The sequence below is a fragment of the Porites lutea genome, chromosome 8, assembly GCF_958299795.1.
Source record: "Porites lutea chromosome 8, jaPorLute2.1, whole genome shotgun sequence".
In the NCBI taxonomy this organism is placed as follows: domain Eukaryota; kingdom Metazoa; phylum Cnidaria; class Anthozoa; order Scleractinia; family Poritidae; genus Porites; species Porites lutea.
Genome location: NC_133208.1, coordinates 3,110,915 through 3,133,671, shown reverse-complemented (window position 1 = coordinate 3,133,671; position 22,757 = coordinate 3,110,915). Strand labels below are relative to the sequence as shown.

Sequence of the window (22,757 nt, the reverse complement as noted above, 5' to 3'; positions counted from 1 at the left end):
CTGTCGAACCTACTTTTATTGCTTTCCTTTAGCACCCGCAAACCTACGTCCATGGCCTCTCTTGCCATTGTTTGAAATTTTTTTGAAAAACAGTGAATTAAAAACCACCCACAATACCTTTCGGGATTGTCGCGTGCACTTTTTCCGACAACCTTTCTCGAAATAGCTGTATGTTATTTTAAAGTGACGTTATGGAGTTTCACCGGTGAGCAATTTTACTTCCCGAAAGATCTGTTTAAACAGTCACAGTAGATAGATTCGTTTGCGAACGTTTGCCGTCAACTAGCACTGATGCAGAGGTTTACTCGGTTCACGTTTTCAACCGAGTGGTCCCAAAATTGTCAGTCTTGGTCATTTGTTCAAGATTATCAGCCCCACAACTTTTCCAACACTGAATTGTACATTTTAAAATAGCACCAAAGGTCAGCTTGCAGCTCAGGAGCTGACTCATACCCAGGCACTTCATGGGATTTTCTCCGGTTGTCGCTGCGCAACAGGAAATGGGAAGGACGAAAAATAAGAAGCACCGCATCCCTTTTCACGTGGAGTCTTCCCTTGTGCCCTTACGTTTTTGAAGCTTCTTATGATCCTTGCGTCGTGTCTACAGTCGAAAATCTCAAGAAGCGCCTGGAGAGAACGAGTCACTCGTGAAGCAAATCCGCCACACTTCCTCCTTGTCAATTAATCAGCGTAAATTCTCCGCGCGGAAGGACCAAAAAAACCATGGCTTTGATTGGCAGGTAGCAATATTAATGCTACCAACACCACCAATCAGATTCCCCGTCTATCCAGCGTACGGGTTCGCCAAACCAACGGTGGCTGTGCGTAGGCGTATTTTTCCCTCTGCTCCCCTTTCTCTTATTGAGGCCCGTCGTCATTTCCCTTGGAATCATTTTTTGGCTTGCCTTAACCCTCTGTCAATATCATCATCCAAGATGGCGACAGAACAGCCCAAAGATATGTCTGCCCTGCAGGCTACAGCTTTGTCAGGCTGGTTATTTACAAGCATTTACGAGAAACGGGCCAAAAAATAGCCGATACGGTTATTTGGGAGGGACAGGTTATTTTCGAATAGCCTGAAATCTCGTTAGAAAGTGAGATTTTGTTTATTTCCTTAATACAAAAAATATAAATAAAAAGTAATAAGAAATAACTGGTTAAACCTAGGACGTGACAGCATTCCAAACCCTTGGGCAATAGGGGAGGGTTGGCGGTGGTTGCGATAACCCTTCCTCCCCCCATATGAGGTCTTAGTCGTGAATAAGCTCACAGACGCAGGTTAACCCTAGGATGTGGAAGCAAATCCAAACCCTTGGCCCATAGGGAATGGACGTGGTTAGACAGCCATTTGCCCTTATGCCTAAGACCATTACGATAATCCCCACACCTCTGCGTTAACAGTATTATAGAGTATTGGATATGTCCTTGATACCCCCAGTTGCGGACACCTTTGATTACACTGACGGCTTCTGAGGAGCAAGGAATCTACTTTTACGTTATTCTTCACCCAAGCATTGCGTTCGCAAAAATATCGTTGTCAGTCATAAACGGAACAATTCCCAGAAAAAAAACTTATTAAGAATACGCAGAAACTGTCAAACGATTTATTATACTACAAATCAACAATATTTCAAAGACAATAGTTATTGCTTATGATACTTATCATTAGTTTATGGGGATTTGCATTTTACTTGCTAATTCTAAGTCATTCAAAGATACTCTTTGAAAGACCTTAAAATTTGAAACGTAGCTATTGCTAATGATACTGATTGTAAGGTTTTCAGGGGCGTGGCCAGCCATTTTTCCTTTTAAGCGCCTGTTGTAGAAGCCCTGAAAGGGAGGGGGGAGAGGGAGAGGGTGAGGACATAGAAGCAAGCTAAGTTAACGCTTACCTCTAGTTAAAGACAATTACAGTACAGTTCACTTCGCTTAAAACTGTTGCGTTAAAAGTGTAATTAAATAGCATAACAGTGAGTTAACACTTATGTACACCAACAATAAAACTATATGATTCTAGCAGGTAATCAAACTAAACAAAGTGGGCCAATGTCCATCACCGCGACAGACATTGGTATCTGTGTTAGGTGCAATTTCACTCTCTGTTATTAACTTTCGATTACGGAAGGTACGTTTTTAATTGGGGGGGAGGGGTGGGGCTTTAAAGGGGAATGTCACTGAAAGAAAAAATGGGACTTTTGGCGAGGGTCAACCCTCATTATAAAAGGTGTTAAGGGAGAGTCAAGCCCTTTTTTTCACAGTGGTTTGTGTAAATGTGTTCAGTTACCACATTGATGTCATTTTTTCGTATTTTAAAGCTTCGTACCAGTCCTTTCTATTGAACGGGAACTTGTAATTACTCAAGATTACTGTTAAACATCAGTTTTATAACAGTTCATTCATCAGATTCATTCACTCTTTCTTTCTTTCTTTTTTCTTCTTGTTCTGCCATGGCACGTAACTGTCACGGACGCCGGACGACCCGTGTTCTCTTTCGGCCGTACCTTGACGTTGATGTGTCCACTGTATGCAGTACAGGGCTGTCACTTATATCGCTTAATTCTCTCGATGATGTTGACAATAATTCAGAGCCTAGAATCCTTTCCTCTTCATCACTTTCTGAGCCCAAAGTTGAAGTTTCTTTACGCAGTGGAGTCTCTTTCTCCATGCCTGATAAGATCCTGCTAGCGATATGTACTTTATATACGCCACTTGCTATGGATTTTTTCCCTTAAACACGATTCCATGTTCATGAACTTCCAACGACGATATTTGGTCAGAATTATGCAATTGCTCTCATTCAATGTCGTTGTTATCTTCTTCCAGCCGCTGCGTTTTCTGCCTTTCACTTTCAGCTCCTCGCTTTTCCTTACGCATTTCAATTTGAGCAAGGTGATCAACATAGTCCTTCATAAACTTCAGTGGGACGATCCAGCTCCGAGAAAATTCAGCTATTTTCTCGTCGTCTCCTGGATCTAATTTGTTTTTGTGGAACATTCTTTTCATTTGAGCTCGGGGCTGAAAATCATCAGCTTCACGACCATCGATAGATGTTGCTGACAGTGGAAGATAATGGGAATCAGGAAGCTTGTCATAGTCAGGGAAGGATCGTATAGTTGCCTCTACGACCCAGCCCTCCCCCAATTAAAACGTACCTTCTTTTATATGAGCTCATTTTAACCCAAATTTTTGTTAACCCGGGCTTAATGGCTTAAAGGTAGCTACGCCCCTGTTCTATGATTTTTCCGTTCACTTGCTGACTAATTTGTTTTAATAATACTGACAAAAAACACTACAACTATCGTCCTTCAGTTACTGGTCCTGATGCCGGATACTTAAATGCATCACTTCTTAAGGTTCTGTTTTACTTAAGTGCTAGTTCTAAGCCATTTAATAACTCCAATAAAAAAAATATGACTTAAGCTATTGCTCACGATACTGAATGTAAGCTCTTTGGTTTTCCTTTTCCCTTGCTAAACTACAGTCATAAAATACCGACAAAAAACTCTACAATTATAAACCTTAGCAATACAGGTCAAGATTATACACTTGGAGTGCTAATTCGATCTATGTCATTTAATGACACCAATAAATACATAGAACTCTTTAAATATAGAACATACTTCAAGTACGTTCTTAGGTTTTCCTTTTCACTCGCTAAACTAAGTCATTTACTTTGATACCGACGAAAAGCTCTACAACTATCATCTTTTAGCTACTGGTCGGCAATCATGATGCCTGATACTGAACATCACTTCTAAGGCTCTGTTTAACTTAACTGCTAGTTCTAAGCCATTTAAAGACCATATATATATATATATATATATATATATATATATATATATATATATATATATATATATATATATATATATATATATATATATATATATATATATAAAAGCACTTTGGAAATGTAAAACTTAAGCTATTGCTCATGACAATACAAGTAAGTTCTTAGATGTTTGTTTTCACTCGCTAAACTAAGTCATATAATAAAATAAAATCTAGTTTTCAGTAATCAACCTTAAGCTACAGGTTATGATGATACTGAAAATCATTTCTTTCGGTTTCCTGTTTGACTTGCTAATTCTAGAAGCTATTTAATACAAAAAAACTTAAGTAAGGCGTCAGCAACACTCGGATCGGACCGCCGGAATTGAATAAACCGCTGTAACTTACTCAATAACAAAAGGTAAAGGATAGGGTCACAAAGGTTGATCCTGAGTCCGGTCCAATCCTGGTTTTAACGGTCGTTTAAATTTAAACCTAAAGCTACTGCCAATAAAACTGACCATTAGTTCTGTTGGTTCCCTGTATTCTACGTTTATACTAAGCCTTAACAAACAGAGAAATACTCAAACATAAACCGTAAGCTATTGCTAACGATGATGAATTAGTTCTTACGATACTTGTCAGTACTAAATCTTAACTCTTAAAATACAAACCTAAAACTATTGCTTATAACTCAATAAAAGACATACATGTACGCTTAGAAATAGGGTTACAGGGGTTTAACCCATCCGGTCTGATCCAGGTTTATGAAACTGAACATTAAGTTCTGTTTTTCTGTCCTACTTAGTAATACTAAGCCTTGAACTAACAGAAGAATCTTCAAATACAAACGGGAAGCTATCGATAATGATATTAAATCAGTTCTTATGATTTTTGCGCTAAATCAAATATAAAAATGATTATATACTGAACATATGTTATTTTGCTGTTGTGTCTTATATACTTGAGTTGCTAATACTAAGTCCTAGAATCCTCCTCTTCTAAAATATACCCTGAACCTTGCTTTCAAAACTCGGATTAGAACATTAACTTCAGGTTCTCCGTTTTACTAGCAACTAAAAAAATGTCAAATCTAAAAAGCTTCTTCTTCATGTAAAAACGAGAAGCTGTTGCTTTAGTCAAAATGATGTTAACAAAAATCTATTTGACCATAAATTTTACAATAAACTGATCACAAACTTACAAAATGAACCTACATAGTTCATTTACACTACACTGTTTTACTTGCTAACATAGTCATTTAATGACACCAAAAGGAAATTCTTTAAAACGTTCCTTAATCTGTTGTGATTATGATACCGTACATGTTTTCTGTAGGTTTGCTTTACTAATTTTAAATCACCCAATGATAATAGAACCTCTTCATATGTAAGCCTTGTGCTATTGCTTACGATACTCTGCATCAGTTCTAGAGGTTTTCTGGTTTACTTGCTAATAGTTACTGTAAATTCTAACAGGGGTCTTTTTTGCATGAGCATGCGCGACCGCTGAAAAAGCGATGTGCATGGAGGCTCACCACAGGGTTTGCCTTCATCAAAATGGCGCGTCTCAAAGCTATCATAGCGATTATTTTGCTCGTTGGTCTTGGCGAATGTGCTCGTGATTTAACAAAATGTGTAGTTTGCAAAAAAAAACTCTAACATGGTCTTAACAAAAGCGAAGTAGACCGGCTTTACATACACAAGCTACTATCAAATTTCATCTCCCCACTTGACCTGGACAACAGCGCGCGTATATGTAGTGCCTGGAGGATTGCGCTGACCTCATGAAAGTCTAAACAAAGTGCAGAAACGTTTGTTGATGCAAGTAAACACTTTCAATTTTCTTTGTTTTGAAATGGGAAAGGAAGAGAAATATTAAAAAAAAAAACATAGCAAATTTCAGCGAGTGGGTTCGAAGTGCGCGAAAGCCGATGTTCAGTTTAGCAGTGAATTACTATATGTTCTACAATTTTCCCAGCACTTTAAAGCTAAAAAATTAAGAGCACACTAGACGTAGATTAGTCACCTGGTGAGATGTTGGTGGTAGTCACTCTGTATGTCTCGAACAATAAAAAAAATGAATATCAATGAGACACAGTCAAAACTGCATTCAATAGGACCGAAATGAAAGTCCAATCTTGTGACCGATTTCGATGAAACAAACGGTTAGGTCTCCCAAGAAGTACAGTAAACATGTGATGCCGACCAAAAGTTAAAAATCATTAGAACATTTAAGTTCTGGCTAAAAGCAAATTCCTGTAAAAGATGCGTTACAATGTTAGTCCACGCAAAAACAAGAAGTTCTACAATTTTCCTATACACAAACTTTGTATCGCTAAAATACTTAAGGCAAAAACTTTCAATTCCAACTGAAAACGGCGTGGAAATCGCCCGCTGATGGTTATTAATCCACTCCCGAAATATGGCTAAATCAGCTATTAACAAATTATTGACAGAAATCCTCTACGGCATCGAGAAACTGATTTACATCCGATTTATATAGACTACAAACACTAAATAAAGAACATTTTGCTTAATAGCTACGCATCAGCAATGCATTCTATGCCAAACTTTGCGGTTCTTAAAGGGGAATCAAGACACGAGTCGAGCGCCAAACAACAACAAGCAGCCATGTTCGTGTCAGACATCCTTGAGAAACTTGCTCTTTCACCTCGTTCAGCGCATCAGTCTCCACTTTAAATCAACAGATCTTTACTTATTTTGTACAACGAAGGTCTTCCATAAGTTCCTGCTACCATTTCAATCTCAAGCAAGCTTTCAAAGTGAACAATTTGGTTCCTAAGACTATGCAGCACGGTCGCTGTCACTGGTCGCGTGCTCTTTGACAAGTCAGCGGTCGCGCATGCTCATGCAAAAAAGACCCCTGTTGTAAATCCTTAAACGCTAAAACGTTGCTAAAAGATGAATCTTTAATTAAAAGGTTTAAACGTACTGTTGATGGCATACTTTTCGAAGCTTTTCCATATTTAAGGACTTTTTTTTACAGCGTGTTGTTCAATCCACCTGCTGTCAATGTGTCAATAAGAGACTGGCTGCTCACGTACCATTCCTGGATACTTCATGTACATTCATCATCAATGTTGAGGCTCCAAACTGCAAGGTTAATAAGTTAAGACTAAACATTAACAACCATTCTGCAATAAAGTAAGACGAAAAACACTACCACAACCATCAATATGAGAAATACAAATAAACTTATTTAGTTTTACTTACTAGGCACAAGTGCTGGTAGATCCGCCGCTAAAAAGATACAAAAAAACGGTTTTGAATAGAATAGACAGAGGTATATTAAAATTCGTAGTTAAAAGATACATTCTAAAAGTACAAAAGAATATCAAGAACATCTACAATAATTGTGAGAGACTGTTAGCAGTAACGGTTCTGTTCAGTTCAGTTTAACTGAGTCAGCTGCCACTAGAGTTTTTCCGATGTAAAAATCCCGTATTATAATCCTGGTTATATGTCTACCCGTTTGCTATTAAAATAATGTTCTGGTTACACGCTGATTCCTTCTCATTGGTAAGCACATAACGCTTCCTCAGCAGCAAACTCCACTTAATTTACTACACGTTTTACAATTTCAGTCCAGTTCAGTTTTATTTAGCCAAACTAAATTACAATGCAAAAATACATATAAGAATTGTTAGTTGGCAAGGGAGCCCAGAAGAAACCAGAAGGCTAATGAAGCCTGGTCTCCCCAGGCACAAAGAAATAAGTAAAATGATCAATCAATCACGGTCAGAACGGAAGAGAAAAGAAAACCTTGCACTCACAATTCGTTGCCAGGTCGACGCTCTGTGGCACAACCTTTGTCTCCAAGTGTTGAGCTTTCGGAAACTGCAAAACATTAAAATACGATGAATAAGTTTCTCAGTTGACGGATTGAAAATTGATGTATAAAAATAATACTATCGAAACTGTAAAGGCCACTTATTTCTGATTGCTTCAGTGAAATTTTCCTGGATAGTATAGAAAGGGAAAACTGAATGCAAAAACCAAAAGCAATCGTCAATACGCAATTGACGCATGAAATTAGAAAATATCTGCTTATGTAACGATCTGAAATCCCAAAATAAACTGAATTTGTATTCATTAGTGGTCCCAGATAACAAAGTAAGAATCATTATTACGCCCCTATTAATCTAACAAGATCTGTGTAATCTACCAAAACTGCAAGAATATTTGAAAACAAAAAAGAAAGCTACTGCCAAAGTTGTTAAAGATTCACAAAGTTCTCTGGAGCTGAGATATCTCGCTCAATGAAAAAGGAACAGTTGAGAGAATTTATTTAAAGATCAAAACATTTCTCATTTTGATGATTTCATCAATTCTCATAACGTTTTCTCATGATAATGTATTGATATTATTAGGGGAAAATTGAGGTTGTTCACCCTTGGGACGTGAAGTGTTAATTGGCCAGCAGCCAGCCTCAAGGAAGGGACAAGTGGCCGCTTAATAAAGGTACTTTTTACAGTGATTTACTGACAGCTTTGTCTGCAGGGAATCTAGTGAGAGGCGGTGTTTCTAGAACGAAGACTCAAAGACGAAAATCTAAGACCTAAGACCCCGTGGACTAAAACGAAGACCCTCTGGACTAAAACGAAGACCCCTTGGACTAAAACGAAGACCCCTTGGACTAAAACGAAAACCCCTTGGACTAAAACGAACACCCTCTGGACTAAAACGAAAACCCCTTAGACTAAAACGAAGACCCTCTGGACTAAAACGAAGACCCCTTGGACTAAAACGAAGACCCCTTGGACTTAAACGAAGACCCCCTGGACTTAAACGAAGACCCCCTGGACTAAAACGAAGACCCCTTGGACTAAAACGAAGACCCCCTGGACTAAAACGAAGACCCCTTGGACTAAAACGAAGACCCTCTTGACTAAAACGAAGACCCTCTGGACTAAACGAAGACCCTCTGGTCTAAAACGAAGACCCCTGTGGATTAACCTCTTAGGGCGATTTGGAGTGTTGTGGAATTTCCTCTGCGCTATTTAATTGTGATAATGAAGTCTATCACTCACCTTTCCGCCAATCGACGGCTAAGAAAATTTAGTATATTCTAAAACAGTGGATAGTGTTTTCCGCGCGCTCTGATTGGCTACTCAATCAGTGAATATCCTGCACTATTCACTGATTCACCTCCAGTTCCTCCGAGCGACCGACGCCAAACTCGCGTATGTTGCGAGCAAAATGCCTTCCCGGTTTGCTGCCGTAAACAAACAAAGAAATTTCACAACTAATCAAGCAAGCTGTTTCCGAAATACACGAAGAAGGTGACGAAGTTCGGATTGGAAGTCTTAACAGGTAAAGCTTTGTCTTTTTGACACGAATTTATCGATAAAACCGGTGAAAAAGTTTTTTGTTTCCAAATGTAAATTAAGTTTAAGTCTTGCGTTACTTTATTTAGTTGACTTGTCCATAAATAAGCTTAAAACTTTTTTTATAGAATGATTTTAAATACAAAAAGAATTCACAACTCCTTTTGAAGAAATTTCCCCGCAAGAGCTAAACAAATGCCTTCAAAAGTTTTAATTGTTGGTAAGAAAAAGCGACAGCCGCGGTCGCCCGGTCATTACGCGCCAAAATTGTAATCGTTGGCAACAGTATTTGAGTTAAAAATCATCATTTTTGTGCTGAATTATCTCACTGTTTTAGTATATACTAAAACAATTATTCACCTCAGTGTCGGTGGCTAGTCGTCGATATTTACCTCACCGCTTCGCAGTTCGGTAAATTTCTAAGACTAGCCACCTCCACTTCCGGGAATAATTGTTATATAACCGCGTGCTCTAGCGTTCTAAAATGTCGAACAATTGTATCGATCAATACATTTACAAAACAAAATAACCGGCGAAGGGAAGAAATAACAAGATATTTAACATTGATGAATTCAAGGAGAGGGGAACCTAGCGCTCTTTTTATTACTTTTTACTTCATCAAAGGAAAAAAAAGCCGTCGATCAAGAACATCACTCGAGTAAAGGTGTACATTTCGAGTGTACATTTCGAGTTTCATGTAAGCAAGGTTCATTTGTATACAGGCCGGGTTATATTTATATCCCTGTTACTTTATTCTGACCTCTATTGTAAAAAAATGACTCATCTTTTACGACTCAAACAGTTGTTATAATGATAACAAAATAAAAATAAAAGAAAAAAAAAGACAAGGAAAAAAATACTTCGATATGGCAAGATTCGATCCCGGGATACTTCCGTTGTATCTAAAGACGTTATTACTACAAGGCTACGAAGGCTTTCGCGAATACACTGTGTGAAAAATTTTTATTTAAACAAAACTGACGTCATCAAAACCGTAAACACATCCATAGTGTTTAGAGTTTAATCCACAGGGGTCTTCGTTTTAGTCCAGAGGGTCTTCGTTTTAGTCCAGGGAGTCTTCGTTTTAGTCCAAGGGGTCTTCGTTTTAGTCCAGAGGGTCTTCGATTAAGTCCAAGGGTCTTCGTTTTAGTCCAGAGGGTCTTCGTTTCAGTCCAATGGTCTTCGTTTCAGTCCACGGGATCTTAGGTCTTATGTCTCCGTTTTCGGGTCTTTCTTTTTTTAGGAACACGCAGTGAGCGGCGGCAAAATAGAGTGGCTGCTTCATATACAGCTATTTCGAGAAAGGTTGTCGGAAAAAGTGCACGCTACAATCCCGAAAGGTATTGTGGGCGGTTTTGAGTTCACTGTTCTTCAAAGAAATTTGAAAGAATGGCATGAGAGGCCATGGACGTATGTTTGTGAGTGCTAAAGGAAAGCAAGAAAAGTAGGTTCGACGGCTACAGTGTCAGCAACAGTGTATTGATCATATCCCATGTTACCTTTTGGTATTGTCGCGTGCACATTTTTCCGACAACCTTTCTCGAAATAGCTGCATGTTCGACCCCGCATAGGGAACCCACGCTCTTATTAGTAAACTGAAAATGGAAATTAAATAAGAGATAAAATCTTACCTGTTTTGTTTTATCCCCGAATCTCCTGTGGTGCGAAGTGAAATGGAAGTTGTTTTACGACGCGAAAACGATGTTTAATTCGACGTTTTGACCGTTGTTGATTTCACAACGCTTTATGTGGTTTGGCTCTCATTTCACTATTGATGTCACGCGCCCGGGTCACGCGCCGGTTGTCATTATCGTCTCGCGTTTCATCGTTGGTTATTAATTCATTAACTTTTTGAACTGACGGTAATAAACAGTTAATAAATTTCCATTTTCAGTTCACTAATAAGAGCGTGGGTTCCCTATGATCCCACTAATATCCACAAACTGCACTATCCTTCACACAAGCTCCTTTTTTGGGAACTAATATTGCCAGTTTAATGTAGGTCTCTGTGATCTGTGGACGCTACGTAAAATTCTTCGACTAACGATAAGGAAAAAACGTATTGCTCACCTTTTGCTTCCCGGTCAACTTTGTCTCGCGGCAGTTTTACTTGGATAACTGCGCACATAAATGTGGAGTCCTTAAGGCCAATGGCGATCAAACCCTTTTGTGGACAGGAGGCTAGACACCGGGACGGTTCAAAATCTATATCAAGTAATGTTAGGACATCCCCAGTGCTAACATTGAACAAAGGAAGACAATAACTCCCTGAGGTATTCATGCAGACGATAACACATTCCGTCTTACTTACAAAGGCACAGCCAAGAATTCTGTTAACGGTGCATAGCGTCCGGAGATACTTTCCTGAAGATGCTTCAAGCACAAGTACTTCTGTCTTCGACTCAGAGTTTGTACACGAGACAAGGACAAACTCCTCTGTTGGAGAAAACATCCCAGGTAGGACGTCACCTAAAAGCAAATGTGCCAATTTCACAGTTCTCCTCCATATTTCATTTTTGCCGTCTGACAGCTGAACTGACTTACGAGAGGTGGATAGCAGCTGATATTTCCTGTTACATACTACCTTTTTATGCAACAAACAATATGTTGACCAGTAATCCTCGAGAAAAAGTGGGATGGTCCTCACTATGTTTCCATTTGATGTGTCCAGGATGCTTACTTCAAAATCTCTCCCCACACACGCTACACATTGGTCTGAAAATGGCATTATATCCCTAACCTCGCTTAAATTAGGCCAACTTCGGATTTGTTGTGACAGCTCAAAATTCCATAGCTCAACATCCGCCCCAGGTTCACTTTGTTTCAAAAGGACACCCTCTGACACAGGTACAAGTAAAACATCACGTGTACATAGCACTCTCTCTGCTTTACGAACTCCACTCGACACATCCAAAGATACAACTTGAAAGCCTTTATCCCCTGCAATGGTGCAATAAATGGTCTTACCATCTAAAGCGAAGGCAATGCGACAGATAATACAAAATAAAGGAGAACGCCAGGTGGCCCTCGAATAATCTTCATGTTTAAGCATTGCAATTTTCCTTTTGCCAGGAAGTACCCTCAATACACTTTGTTTGCTTAATACAAATGCAAATGAATACAACTCAAGTAAAACGTGCGCCGAGGAAATCCTGTAAAACATAGGATCTCCCATCAAGAATCCACCTTTGCTAGATGATTCGTAATTCCATGGATCCTGGCCAAAATCATTGTCTAAAACTTTCAAGGAAAAGGTACCACAAGGCAACTTAATGACGTTTAAGGGAAAACTTAAGGGTTGCAACCGTGTTATTAGCGCCCTGTCGTTGCGTTTGTCTTCTTTTTGTAGAATTGACCAAGACAAACAAAAAAGGAATTGAATGTCAGGGGTAAACTTTATCATCCCACAAGGTTGATTGGTGGTGACTTCTGCGAGAGTGGTGTTTAAGCAGTTCAATGCGTCAACCAAACATACCAGTCCCGAAAAATGGGAAATTGCCAGAAGCGTTCCATCTGGAGACCAAGCAAAAGACAAAACATCTTCATTTCTGATGGTTCGAGTGATCTGTTCACCATTTTTTAGATTCCAAATGACAAGGCATTTAGCATCGCCAGGGCAATCGGTGATAATTTTGCTCTCGTCCCCATGAACTGAACAAACAGAAAATCTGCAGTTGCTGTTTGGAAACAGAGGTTGGAGGTTTCCTTCAAACGAGTAAGCATGGCTAAGGATTCCAGGAAGAACAATGGGCTTAGTAGGGTGAAAAACAACAGAGCGATAACATGAGTATACATTTGAGTTTGGTACCAATCTAAAGGGGCGAAAAGGTCCACAGTAGCATTTCTTGACCTCAACCGGACGTACCCACCTTTGTTCGCCCGTTTTGAGTGACCAAAGGTAAATCATCCAATCAGTACATTCGCAAACCATGAACTCCTGCGTAGGGGAAATATCAAAACAAGCAACCATAGAGTTACAGGGAAACTCAGCCTGGGTCTTATTTGACTCCTTCACAGCTTCCTTATGAAGGTACTCCATGTAAGGTATTTCACGACTCTGTAAAACATTCGTCGCTTCACCAGCAAAAACGTCCCCTCCCTCGTTCACCATCACTTGAAATATTGTACTAGGATGCGTCGAAAGTCTCCCATGGTACTTTCTTAAGAGAGAAAACAACGTGCTAAGGGCCCTTTGACTTTCATCGCTCAATGACTTAAAATTTTCTCGTTTTTGAACAAAGACAATGTCTTCAGAATTAACCGTGTTGTGTACACAAAGCTTTGCATGCACAATGTCTAAGTCGGTAACATAGTTGTTAACGATTTCTTGAAACCTGCTGGACGCTCTTGCGCTCTCTTCCAACTCAAGCATATGACCGACACCATGCTGAAGGGCGTACTTGGCAGCGTCACTGAAATCTGTGCCGTGAACACGTTTTCTTTTGACATCATCAAGTTCATCAACACACAGCTGAGAAAGAGCACGGTGGCCCTGGTTTTCGTTCACATAAAATTTGTGTTGTACGCAGTACATGTCGGGAGCTCCATCAGTCAACCAGTCCTTAACTGATTTGTGAAAGAAGTGGATGCAGCCATCTTGAACAGGTAAAAGGGTTGAGATACATTCAATAGCCTTTCTAACTTTCCGCTGACCAGCTGGAGACTTAATTTCCGAAAGCAACATCTTAGAAACCAAGTCTAGAGGAAGCGGTTCTTTTGCTGCTGCAAGAGCACTTAGAAAAGTCAAAAACAGTTCTTCACTGATTGTCAATTCTTTTTCCAAACGCTCAAAATAGGACTGATAAACAGACGATACACCCGAAGGTAAGGTTCTTCCGAACTTCTCAGGCGTAAGAAGTAAAACGTTTTTCTTGATAAAATCGACCATCAAATAAGCATATAAAATATGTCCATCAGCCTTTTCGACCAGTTCATTGATAACAACCTCTTCACAGCCTGACTGAATGACGTTGCCCAGCTGTGTTTCAAAAAAGATCCTGATATCGTTAACATTTTCTTTATCATCTTGCTGCAGATGAAGAGGATTAAGCTTTTGAAGACGCTTTGCAATTATTATTTCCGGTCGAGTTGTAACACAAAACCGAAACCACACAGGAAGAGCAGAAAAGTGATTATCAATGACATCAAGCAGCTCATTGCGGCCTTTGTATTCAGTTTCATCCAAGCCATCAATCACCATGAGCACGCTTTCTCCCGGATCATCCACATTTCTTAAAGGCTCCTCGAGCAGCAATTCAAACAGTTCTCCAACTTCTAGGTTGTTGATGTCCTCACCCAAGTTTCTAGAGAGTGCTTTTACAAGTTCTCTTTTATACTGTGGCAAAAACTCACTCAGCTGGTAAGCTAACGACTGAAGCATTATGTTAGGATTTCTGTAACGTTCCTTGTTGTGCTGACAAAAGTGACTTCCGGCCAGTCGACCAGCTTGATTCATTGTTCGGCAAATTACCGCGGCGATCACTGACTTTCCCATTCCTGCATTTCCAGTGATTACTATCGCACGGTTGTCAGAAGCTCGGTCGTTTAACCAAAAGCTGACCTTTTCAAAGACAGACATGCGCGTTCCCTCTTGATACTTGTCCAAGTAATTTCGAATGACTTTCTTGGTGTCAACAACTGCCAGTTTTTTCAGAACCTCATTTTCTTTGTCTTCCTTGATCTGCAGTACTTCCTGGATTTTGGCTTGCGATTGACGAATATCCTTAAGCTGTGTCTTTATGTCCTCTTCACTGTCAGCCCACTCAAATAAGACATCAAGATAATCTTGCTCTCCACCGTGCTCTGCCTTCAGTCTCTTAATTTCGGCTTGATCTAAACCGAGGGAAAGAAGAGAAGCGCTTATTTCTTGCCACAGCGAAGAGAAAATTGCCGTATCAACTCCAGTGGAAGTCACGTGACCATATAACTCATTCCGGAAGAACTTCACGCGTGCAAGGTTAGCCTCAAGAGAGCTATCCTTAGGGGATGGCTTAGTATGCCACCCTGACGAGGGAGGGGTTAAACCACAAATGTTAGTTAGCAGCAGGAACAGAAGAGTGATGTCGAACGTGTTAGAGTCTGGTATCCCTCCACCAGGGGGAAACAGTTTGTCCCACTGATGCTTATTCAGTACTCTTCTACGCAAAAGGTTGGTAAGACTGAAGTAATAGGTTTTGAGACCAGAAGACAAGTTGGCAGGTGGGTGATAGCGTTGGAAAATATCTCTCAGCACCGTTGTTCCCCCATCGATGAGGAGTCTGCTCAGCTTATTTCCATTCGTCTTCTCTCTTGAGCTGGCTAGGGCTGAAGGTGCTGCAGTCGCCATGCTAGAAATAGATAGACACAAGACAGAATGGGCTATCTCTTGATAGACAGCTTCACCAATAGTACATCTGCAACTAGGGATAATTTCATAACATTATCTGCTAGCCTAAGTAGAAGGGAAAACGTGACAGTTCCTATCTAAAACAAATAGAGTCAAGGGCACCCGTTAACAAGGCCTTTAGTCATAGAGGGGAGACTGCTATACCAAGCTGATGAGCCCAAACGAGAGCAAAACAACTGTCCATAACTGCCACTACCCAGGTGATATGGCTGAGTGCATGTGCAATAAACTGGCCAGGCCACCGGTTGGTGCCTGATTATGTCAAATTTTGGGTCTTCCCCCTGCCCTCTTTTGGATCAGGTCTGAGACATGGTCAGAACATCACGTACTGCCACCTGAACAGGTTATGGTATTGTTAACACGAAACGTACCCCACTGCCCGACTCCTCCCCCTCTCCCAAGCTAGGTAGACTGAAACAACGTTTATAGCGGAGCTCCACGCGCGCGCTTCGCGCGCGCGTGGGCGGAGCCCCGTAGCTAAGGTAATCTATCCATCCCAGAAAATTTGGTAATCACGTGACCGACCGACCGACCGTCCGCACCACAGGCATACCAATGTTTACTTTCACACTTTCTAGCTACTTTGGGGGCCCAGGAGGAAGCTGATTGCACATCAATGTTGTCATCAATTGACAGCTGTCAAAACAGGGTATCCGCTGACCGGTATCACCTGACCGTATCGTGGGCTCAGGTGTCGATCCATCAAGGTCGAGTATTTTTTGAAGTTATCCGCTGACAATTTATTCGTTTTCAAATGATTATAGGCTCATGTTTACTTTTTTTAAAAATTCATATCCAATATGTTGTGTTTATGTCAGTATCGCCGCGCACTATTACGATTTTGATTTCAAACTGACCTCAGACGCAAAAATTCAGCCAGTTTTTTTAAAATACAGGCGGGGAAGACCTTTTCTTACATGGTCACGTGTTGGTCACGCTCCACGTGCAATTTTTATGGTCTGATTGGTTAAAATTTGACAGGTGAGTTCATGCCTAAAATTTATGCAGCATCTTGAAAGTTGTTTTTTTTGACAGCTGAAGCTGACAGAGTTTTGAGTGAACTTGTGATGTTTTTAACTGTCTTTTTCCACTGGATGTACAAAATGAAATACAGCTGCTATCAAGAGTGTTCTCTTATTCACGGCTGGTTTGTTTATTGGGTTTTTGGTTGAGAAATGCGTCGCTTGTCAAAGCCGATAATCCGACTTCGGATGGCATCGTTTTTGTTTTTCACCTAGCTGGGTGCGTGCGAGAATTATAAAGGCTCAAGCAATTCTTGCCTTACTTGATAGCTTTCAGGAGCTGCATCTCGAAATATGGTAAGCCTGAGTAATTATTGTATTTATATCTAATTTCATGAAGTCCAGCGGCGCAGTTTATGAAGCTAGTTTATGCACGTTTGTATTAAGATTTGACTGAGACACTGATCTGACCTCGTATGAGGTTTGATATAAGCTTAAGCTTACAGAACTTTAAAAGCCTTTAGTCGATATTAATTCACCGTAAATAGAAAGAAAAGACTTTCCGAAGAATATTTAGTTATAAGTTTGGCTGTAGAAAGAAAGCTTTGAGCGATTTTCTTGTCTTGAGTTCATCTTTGAAAACAGCAAACAGGCCCGGGAAACCGGCGGCTTAAAACATAAACTTAATCTTTAAGCTTACTGGTAAAGACTTGAGGATTCTTAGAGACACTTAAATACTCAATTGTTTTCGTGAATGAAAATTGTTGTCTCTGTAAATGTTCTACCGAATTATATTTCTTTATTGATTGTTGGTAGTCTCAAAAGTGTAATTTTCATCGCCTTGCCGTTTGTTTTCAGCCGTTCATAAACATCGCTTGCAGGAGTACTCAAAATGCCGAGCGTATCAAACGCTTTTTAAGGTTACACATCGTTATAAAACCATGAATAAAAAATAGACTCAATAAATTCTTTATCACGTTGAAGCGTAACTCTTAAAATTTCTTTGCAAATTTGGCGCTTGTCAAAAGTTAGAACCGGCTGGCCGTATAGGTGATTTTGGAAATTTTTTGAACAGTTTCGCTGATTAAAAGTACACGCGTGCTTCAATGGTCCTGAATATTGAATGAATGCAATTTGTCTTGAAAAATTGTGAAATACTGCATTTTGTACGAGGTCTGTATGATAAAAACAGCGCCTCATAGTACTCTTTCTCCTCAGATGTGGTGTATTTAAAAACAAATAAAAGATTGGTTCGCACGCACCCAGATTTATTGGCAAGAATTTGTAAATTTGTCGATCGCAAAAAATTCGGCCTGCTTTGTTTTCCACGTCTTATCTACTGTAATCAAGAGCCATTATTGCTCTTAAATTTGACCGTACATTTTTTTGGGTGTACATACAAGGCTATATCAACTCGATACAAGATTTGTTTCACTCCAAAATCACTTAACTTTTCAATGGGAGCTTCGCAAAACAAAAGTAAAGCACACACTCTGAATGGTCAATAGACCTTTTAACCTGTTTGATTTGTTTTCCCATTTGAGACCATGTGATGGTACCCCAGAGAACTGTTTCTTTCAAATGTTGTCCTATGCACGTGCATCCATGAGTATATCTATGCATAATTTATCAAAAGACAAAAGCCAAATTCCCTGGAGAACATAGCGTGGTCTGAATTAGGAAAACAAAACATAAAAGTGAACAAGGTCAGTTGTACCCATTTACTATTTGCCCATGGATGAATGCTGGCAAAAGCTAGCGCTCACATAAACCAATACGTGTCAATTCCTATGCAACTTTATAAAATAGGGACCTTAAGATTTGAGGACGGCGTCTTAAAATCCAACGTCGTGGCATACAGGGGCCTGGGGAGAGCGCGACGTTCTAGACGCGGGAACTTTGACTTAAGAAGTTCCGCGTAAACAACGAGACGTGAAACTTCTATTCATCTGAGAATTAAGCTGTTTTATATATCATGACGACTTTTAGGAACGCGCGAGACCTGCTTCTGTTGACCTTTTGCGAGGGTTCGATCACGGAAGACGAATTTCTGTTGCTTTACGACCTAAACACTTCGAAAAATCCAGAATATCCGTACTGGGATTACAAGAAATTCTGCCTACAAGACAAAGACGAGGCTGAATGCAAGACAGAATTCCGCTTCCAAAAGAATGATATTCCTCTTCTGCTGAATGTCCTTGGATTGCCAGAAAAGATCACATGCAAACAGGGGACAGTTTGCAGAGGCACCGAAGCGTTATGTATGTTGCTAAAGCGACTTGCATACCCATGTCGATACAGCGATTTGATGAGCACTTTCGGTAGACCGGTTCCTGAAATCTCAATGATAAGCAATCAAGTTGTTGATTTTATCTTTGAGCACCACAGTCACCGGATCACTGGTTGGAATCACACAGTTCTGAACGCCCATTCATTGCAGATCTATGCTGACGCTGTCTCGAACAGAGGAGCAGCGCTGGACAACTGTTTCGGCTTCGTAGATGGAACAGTTCGGCCAATTTGTCGACCAGACCTCAATCAAAGACTGGTATACAATGGCCATAAAAGGGTTCATGCCCTAAAATTTCAATCAGTTGTCACGCCAAATGGATTAGTTGCTAATCTTTACGGTCCTGTAGGTAAGTTTTCTTTTTAAGTATAGCTTTCACTTGCAAGTTTCTTTCTTACCTTGAGACTGCTTGAGAGGATAGTCCTCAGCTGAAAACCTTGGGAAAAAAATGGATTAAAAAAAAATTCAGGAGCTAATGAGTGATACCTCCTGAAAAATCGAATCACCTTTTTACACACCAACTGGACTAATGATCTGTTGTCTTCTCTTCCACTGTTGCTCTTTAAACTGCTGTAGCATTTGATACACCATCAAGTGAACATCCTTGCATAATCACTAATCGCATGCCCCCATTTGATATTCTGTTTGTTTGCATGATATATAGAAAACTGTCTGTGTTTGTTCATTTCGTTATATGTTTTCTTTTTGTTACTTTTAATCTAAATATTTTTAATTATATCTGAATATATACACTGAACCCAAACCATACAAGTCACTGGCTTTGACCTTTAAATAAATAAACCTCTTTGGATAAATAGATTTTGGATGTTTAAGATAATTTTGGATGTTTAGTTTAAAACTTAACCAAGATCCAATAAAGCAAACACAATTAATGTGGAGTATTTGCCTTACTAAAGGGTGGAGTGCTACATCCAAAATTTAAAAATCTAAAAATCAGATAGCCTCTCTCCCAAGCTGAAACTTACATTCCATTATGTATGTAACACTCTCTTTACCATTAGAAAATCCTGTAATAATTTTTTTTTCAAATTTGACAAGAGGTTCATTGCACATCATGAATGTAGTATGAATGTTTTTGGGGTTTCTTTGTTCGTATTTTTCAGAGGGCAAAAAGCATGATGCAGGGATGCTGCGGGACTCTGGCCTCTACAATGATCTTCAACGCTATGCATTCTCACCAACAGGCCAGCCACTATGCATTTATGGGGATCCTGCTTATCCATTACGAATACACATTCAAGCACCATTTAGAAATGGAATCTTGACCCCCCAGATGCAAAACTTTAATGCCGCAATGAGCACAGTGCGAACCTCAGTGGAATGGTTGTTTGGGGATGTGGTGAATTCTTTCTGTTTTCTTGACTTCAAGAAAAACTTAAAGATAGGCCTGAGTCAAATAGGAAAAATGTACATAGTTTGTGTGCTACTCAGGAATGCCCTGACATGCCTATATGGAAATTCCACTTCCGAGTTTTTCAATTTGGATCCCCCCACTTTACAAGAATACTTTGCTTAATGCCCTATTTTTTTTCCTATCACAATAACAACAACAACAACAGCTTAACAGCAACAAAGCATTTTTTCTGTTGTTTGTCTATAACAGCTCCAACTGGACAGTCTATTTAGACTAAAAAAATATTTCACTTTGATATGTGAAATGTATGAAATTGAAATATTAAAGATCCAACAAGTACTTGAAACATACAAGCCAGTTATACAGTTAAAATGTAATAATCCTTAACATTGAAAAAGGGTGAGACTAATACCAAGTACACAGGTTGAAATAAAGTTTCAGAAAGCCAAGGTCTTATCTGTTAATATTCAGAGCCTGTCTGGTAAACACAACCAATTAAAACACAACTTAGTGGGCAGAAAAGACTTGTTGTTCACTAGTTCTAGCCCATTTTGTTGGTAAGTTTATCAAGCACGGCCATGAAAGCCTGGGACTGTTGCATCATCATCATTTGGATGTTATTAGTTTGAACCTGTTGCTGCTGCTGTTGCTCCTGCATTAACTGCATCATGGATTTCTGCTGATCTAGAAATGAGGTTAGCTTTTTTTCTTCCAGTTCCTGTTGTTTACGCTTGAGTGACAGCTCTTCCTCTTTGAGTACTTTGTCACTCTCACTTTTCTCTCGCAGATACTCAATTGTATCATTCCCACTTCTCCTCTTCTTCTTCTGACAATCCTGCTCTCCCTCTTCAACTGCCCTCTTCTGAGTTTCTCCCAACTTTTCCATAGCCAGTTTTCTCATACTTTCTGCCTTATGCTTGTCAGCCTCATCTTTTTCTTTCCTTCTCCCATCACCATCTTGATGTTCAGTTTCTGCAGCTTCTTCCATCTCAATTATCTCTGCTAGTGCTTGTTCAAGCTCTGTGGGTTCAGGGTTTATTCCACTGGCTTTTTCTTCATCTTTCATTTTCTTTTTGTATTTTTTTATCAAAACTGCAATGTGGTCACGCACTGATCGTTTTGTGACAGAAAAGTAGACATCTGATGTGCTGTTCAAGTTGGCACTGATTCTGTCCCACAGCCTTCCTCGTTCGTTTGAATTTTTTTTGGCCGAGTATGGATTGACTGATAAAACTTCTCTACATAAAAGTAGATCATGATCTTTAGTCCACACTTGCACTCCTGGAAAGTTGAGACTGTGCAAAAAAAAAAAAAGGTGTGTATGTTGTAGGTTAAAATGAACCCCAGGTTAAAATGATTTCAACCTAGGTTGATTTGTATTTTCCTTTGTTTTAGATGTAAATTACCCACCTTAACAAAGAAAAATACAAATCAACCTAGGTTGAAATCATTTTAACCTGGATTCATTTTTACCTACAACATGTATTCACTGCCACTGAAAACCAGCTTGTTCAATACCAACCGTCACTTTTTAGAGAGAGTCTCAGGGTTGGTTGATGTGTAAATTTCTCTACATTTCCATAATTTTTTTTCACATCAATTGATCCAAGTTTATTTCTCTTTTCTGATCAAAACTATAAAGACTGTCTATGAAGCATGAAAGAAATCAATTTTTTGTCAGACAGCATGGTGGTCAATTTTAAAAGTAAACAAAGTTTTGAACAAATTATTCTGAGTATAATAAAATACAGCCAGTTAAACTTAAGGATAATCCATAGTCAGTGGAGGGCAGGTGAATTACAAATGAATGATAACAACAAGCAAAATGGTTAGAATGGAACTGAAGGCAAATTGGCAATTGAAGACTGTAAGTTATGCTGACACGGTTGAAAAACAGTAAGATAAAAACTTTCGGGAAGCCATGCAAAAGCTTTCATAAAGTTTCGGTGACATAAAAGTTGCTTGATGCTCGTAAACCTTTTATTTTTTCGATGTCACTCAAACTTCACGTTTTTGAACTGTTTAGGTCGTGTTTGAGAATCGAACATAAATGAATTTCCCCCTGAATTAAACAAAATTCGCCTTCAGTCCCTGAAAACATTAAAATACACACAGTTGTCGATTCTGTCAAGTACGTTATCACTACCCTCAAACAAGTGTGAAAAAATATGAAAAACATGTGAAGGAAAATCCTTACTCTGACATCCCGGATACGCACGAGGCCATTGAACAGAGTGATTTGTTAGCGTTTTCTCACTTCTTTGCACCTGTGGAAAAAAGAGAGGCGTACCAAAAGTAAGAAGATATGTTCTGAATTACAAAAGTGACAAAAATCGGCAAATGAAAGTGCAATTTTATGAAAATTTCAGGTAAAGTCTACTCACGTTCCACTCACGACGCTAAAATCAAAACATGGCGTTCTGTTCAGAGATTGAACGCGGTCCCAGCCAAGAATGGTCATGCGCAATACTCGCAAGAGGCTCATCTTAACTTCCGGTCGCGTTCTACACGGAGGACGTCCTCAAATCTTAAGGTCCCTAATAACTAAGATAGTACGCGCGCTCTGATTGGCCGAGAGGAGTGTTTACATGAGAGTATGTAAACATGGTTGTGACGTCAAGATG

At 39.5% G+C, this 22,757-nt stretch overlaps 3 protein-coding genes across 3 annotated transcripts; 1 reads left to right on the top strand and 2 right to left on the bottom strand.

Annotated features, from left to right (window-relative positions):
- Positions 1–2,793: 2,793 nt before the first annotated feature.
- Positions 2,794–15,446, bottom strand: LOC140946527 (uncharacterized). The gene is made up of 2 exons (XM_073395658.1): positions 11,192–15,446; positions 2,794–3,053 (listed from the first exon to the last, which is right to left on the bottom strand). Exons 1-2 carry the CDS (start codon positions 15,444–15,446, stop codon positions 2,794–2,796), a joined length of 4,515 nt encoding a protein of 1,504 aa, XP_073251759.1.
- A 2,823-nt stretch (positions 15,447–18,269) lies between these two features.
- Positions 18,270–20,582, top strand: LOC140945977 (uncharacterized). The gene is made up of 2 exons (XM_073395043.1): positions 18,270–19,107; positions 19,883–20,582. Exons 1-2 carry the CDS (start codon positions 18,444–18,446, stop codon positions 20,293–20,295), a joined length of 1,077 nt encoding a protein of 358 aa, XP_073251144.1. The 5' UTR covers positions 18,270–18,443; the 3' UTR covers positions 20,296–20,582.
- On the bottom strand, positions 20,340–22,598 carry LOC140945982 (uncharacterized). Its single transcript, XM_073395048.1, has 3 exons — positions 22,518–22,598; positions 22,331–22,400; positions 20,340–21,428 (listed from the first exon to the last, which is right to left on the bottom strand). Exons 2-3 carry the CDS (start codon positions 22,357–22,359, stop codon positions 20,675–20,677), a joined length of 783 nt encoding a protein of 260 aa, XP_073251149.1. The 5' UTR covers positions 22,360–22,400; positions 22,518–22,598; the 3' UTR covers positions 20,340–20,674.
- Positions 22,599–22,757: the final 159 nt, after the last annotated feature.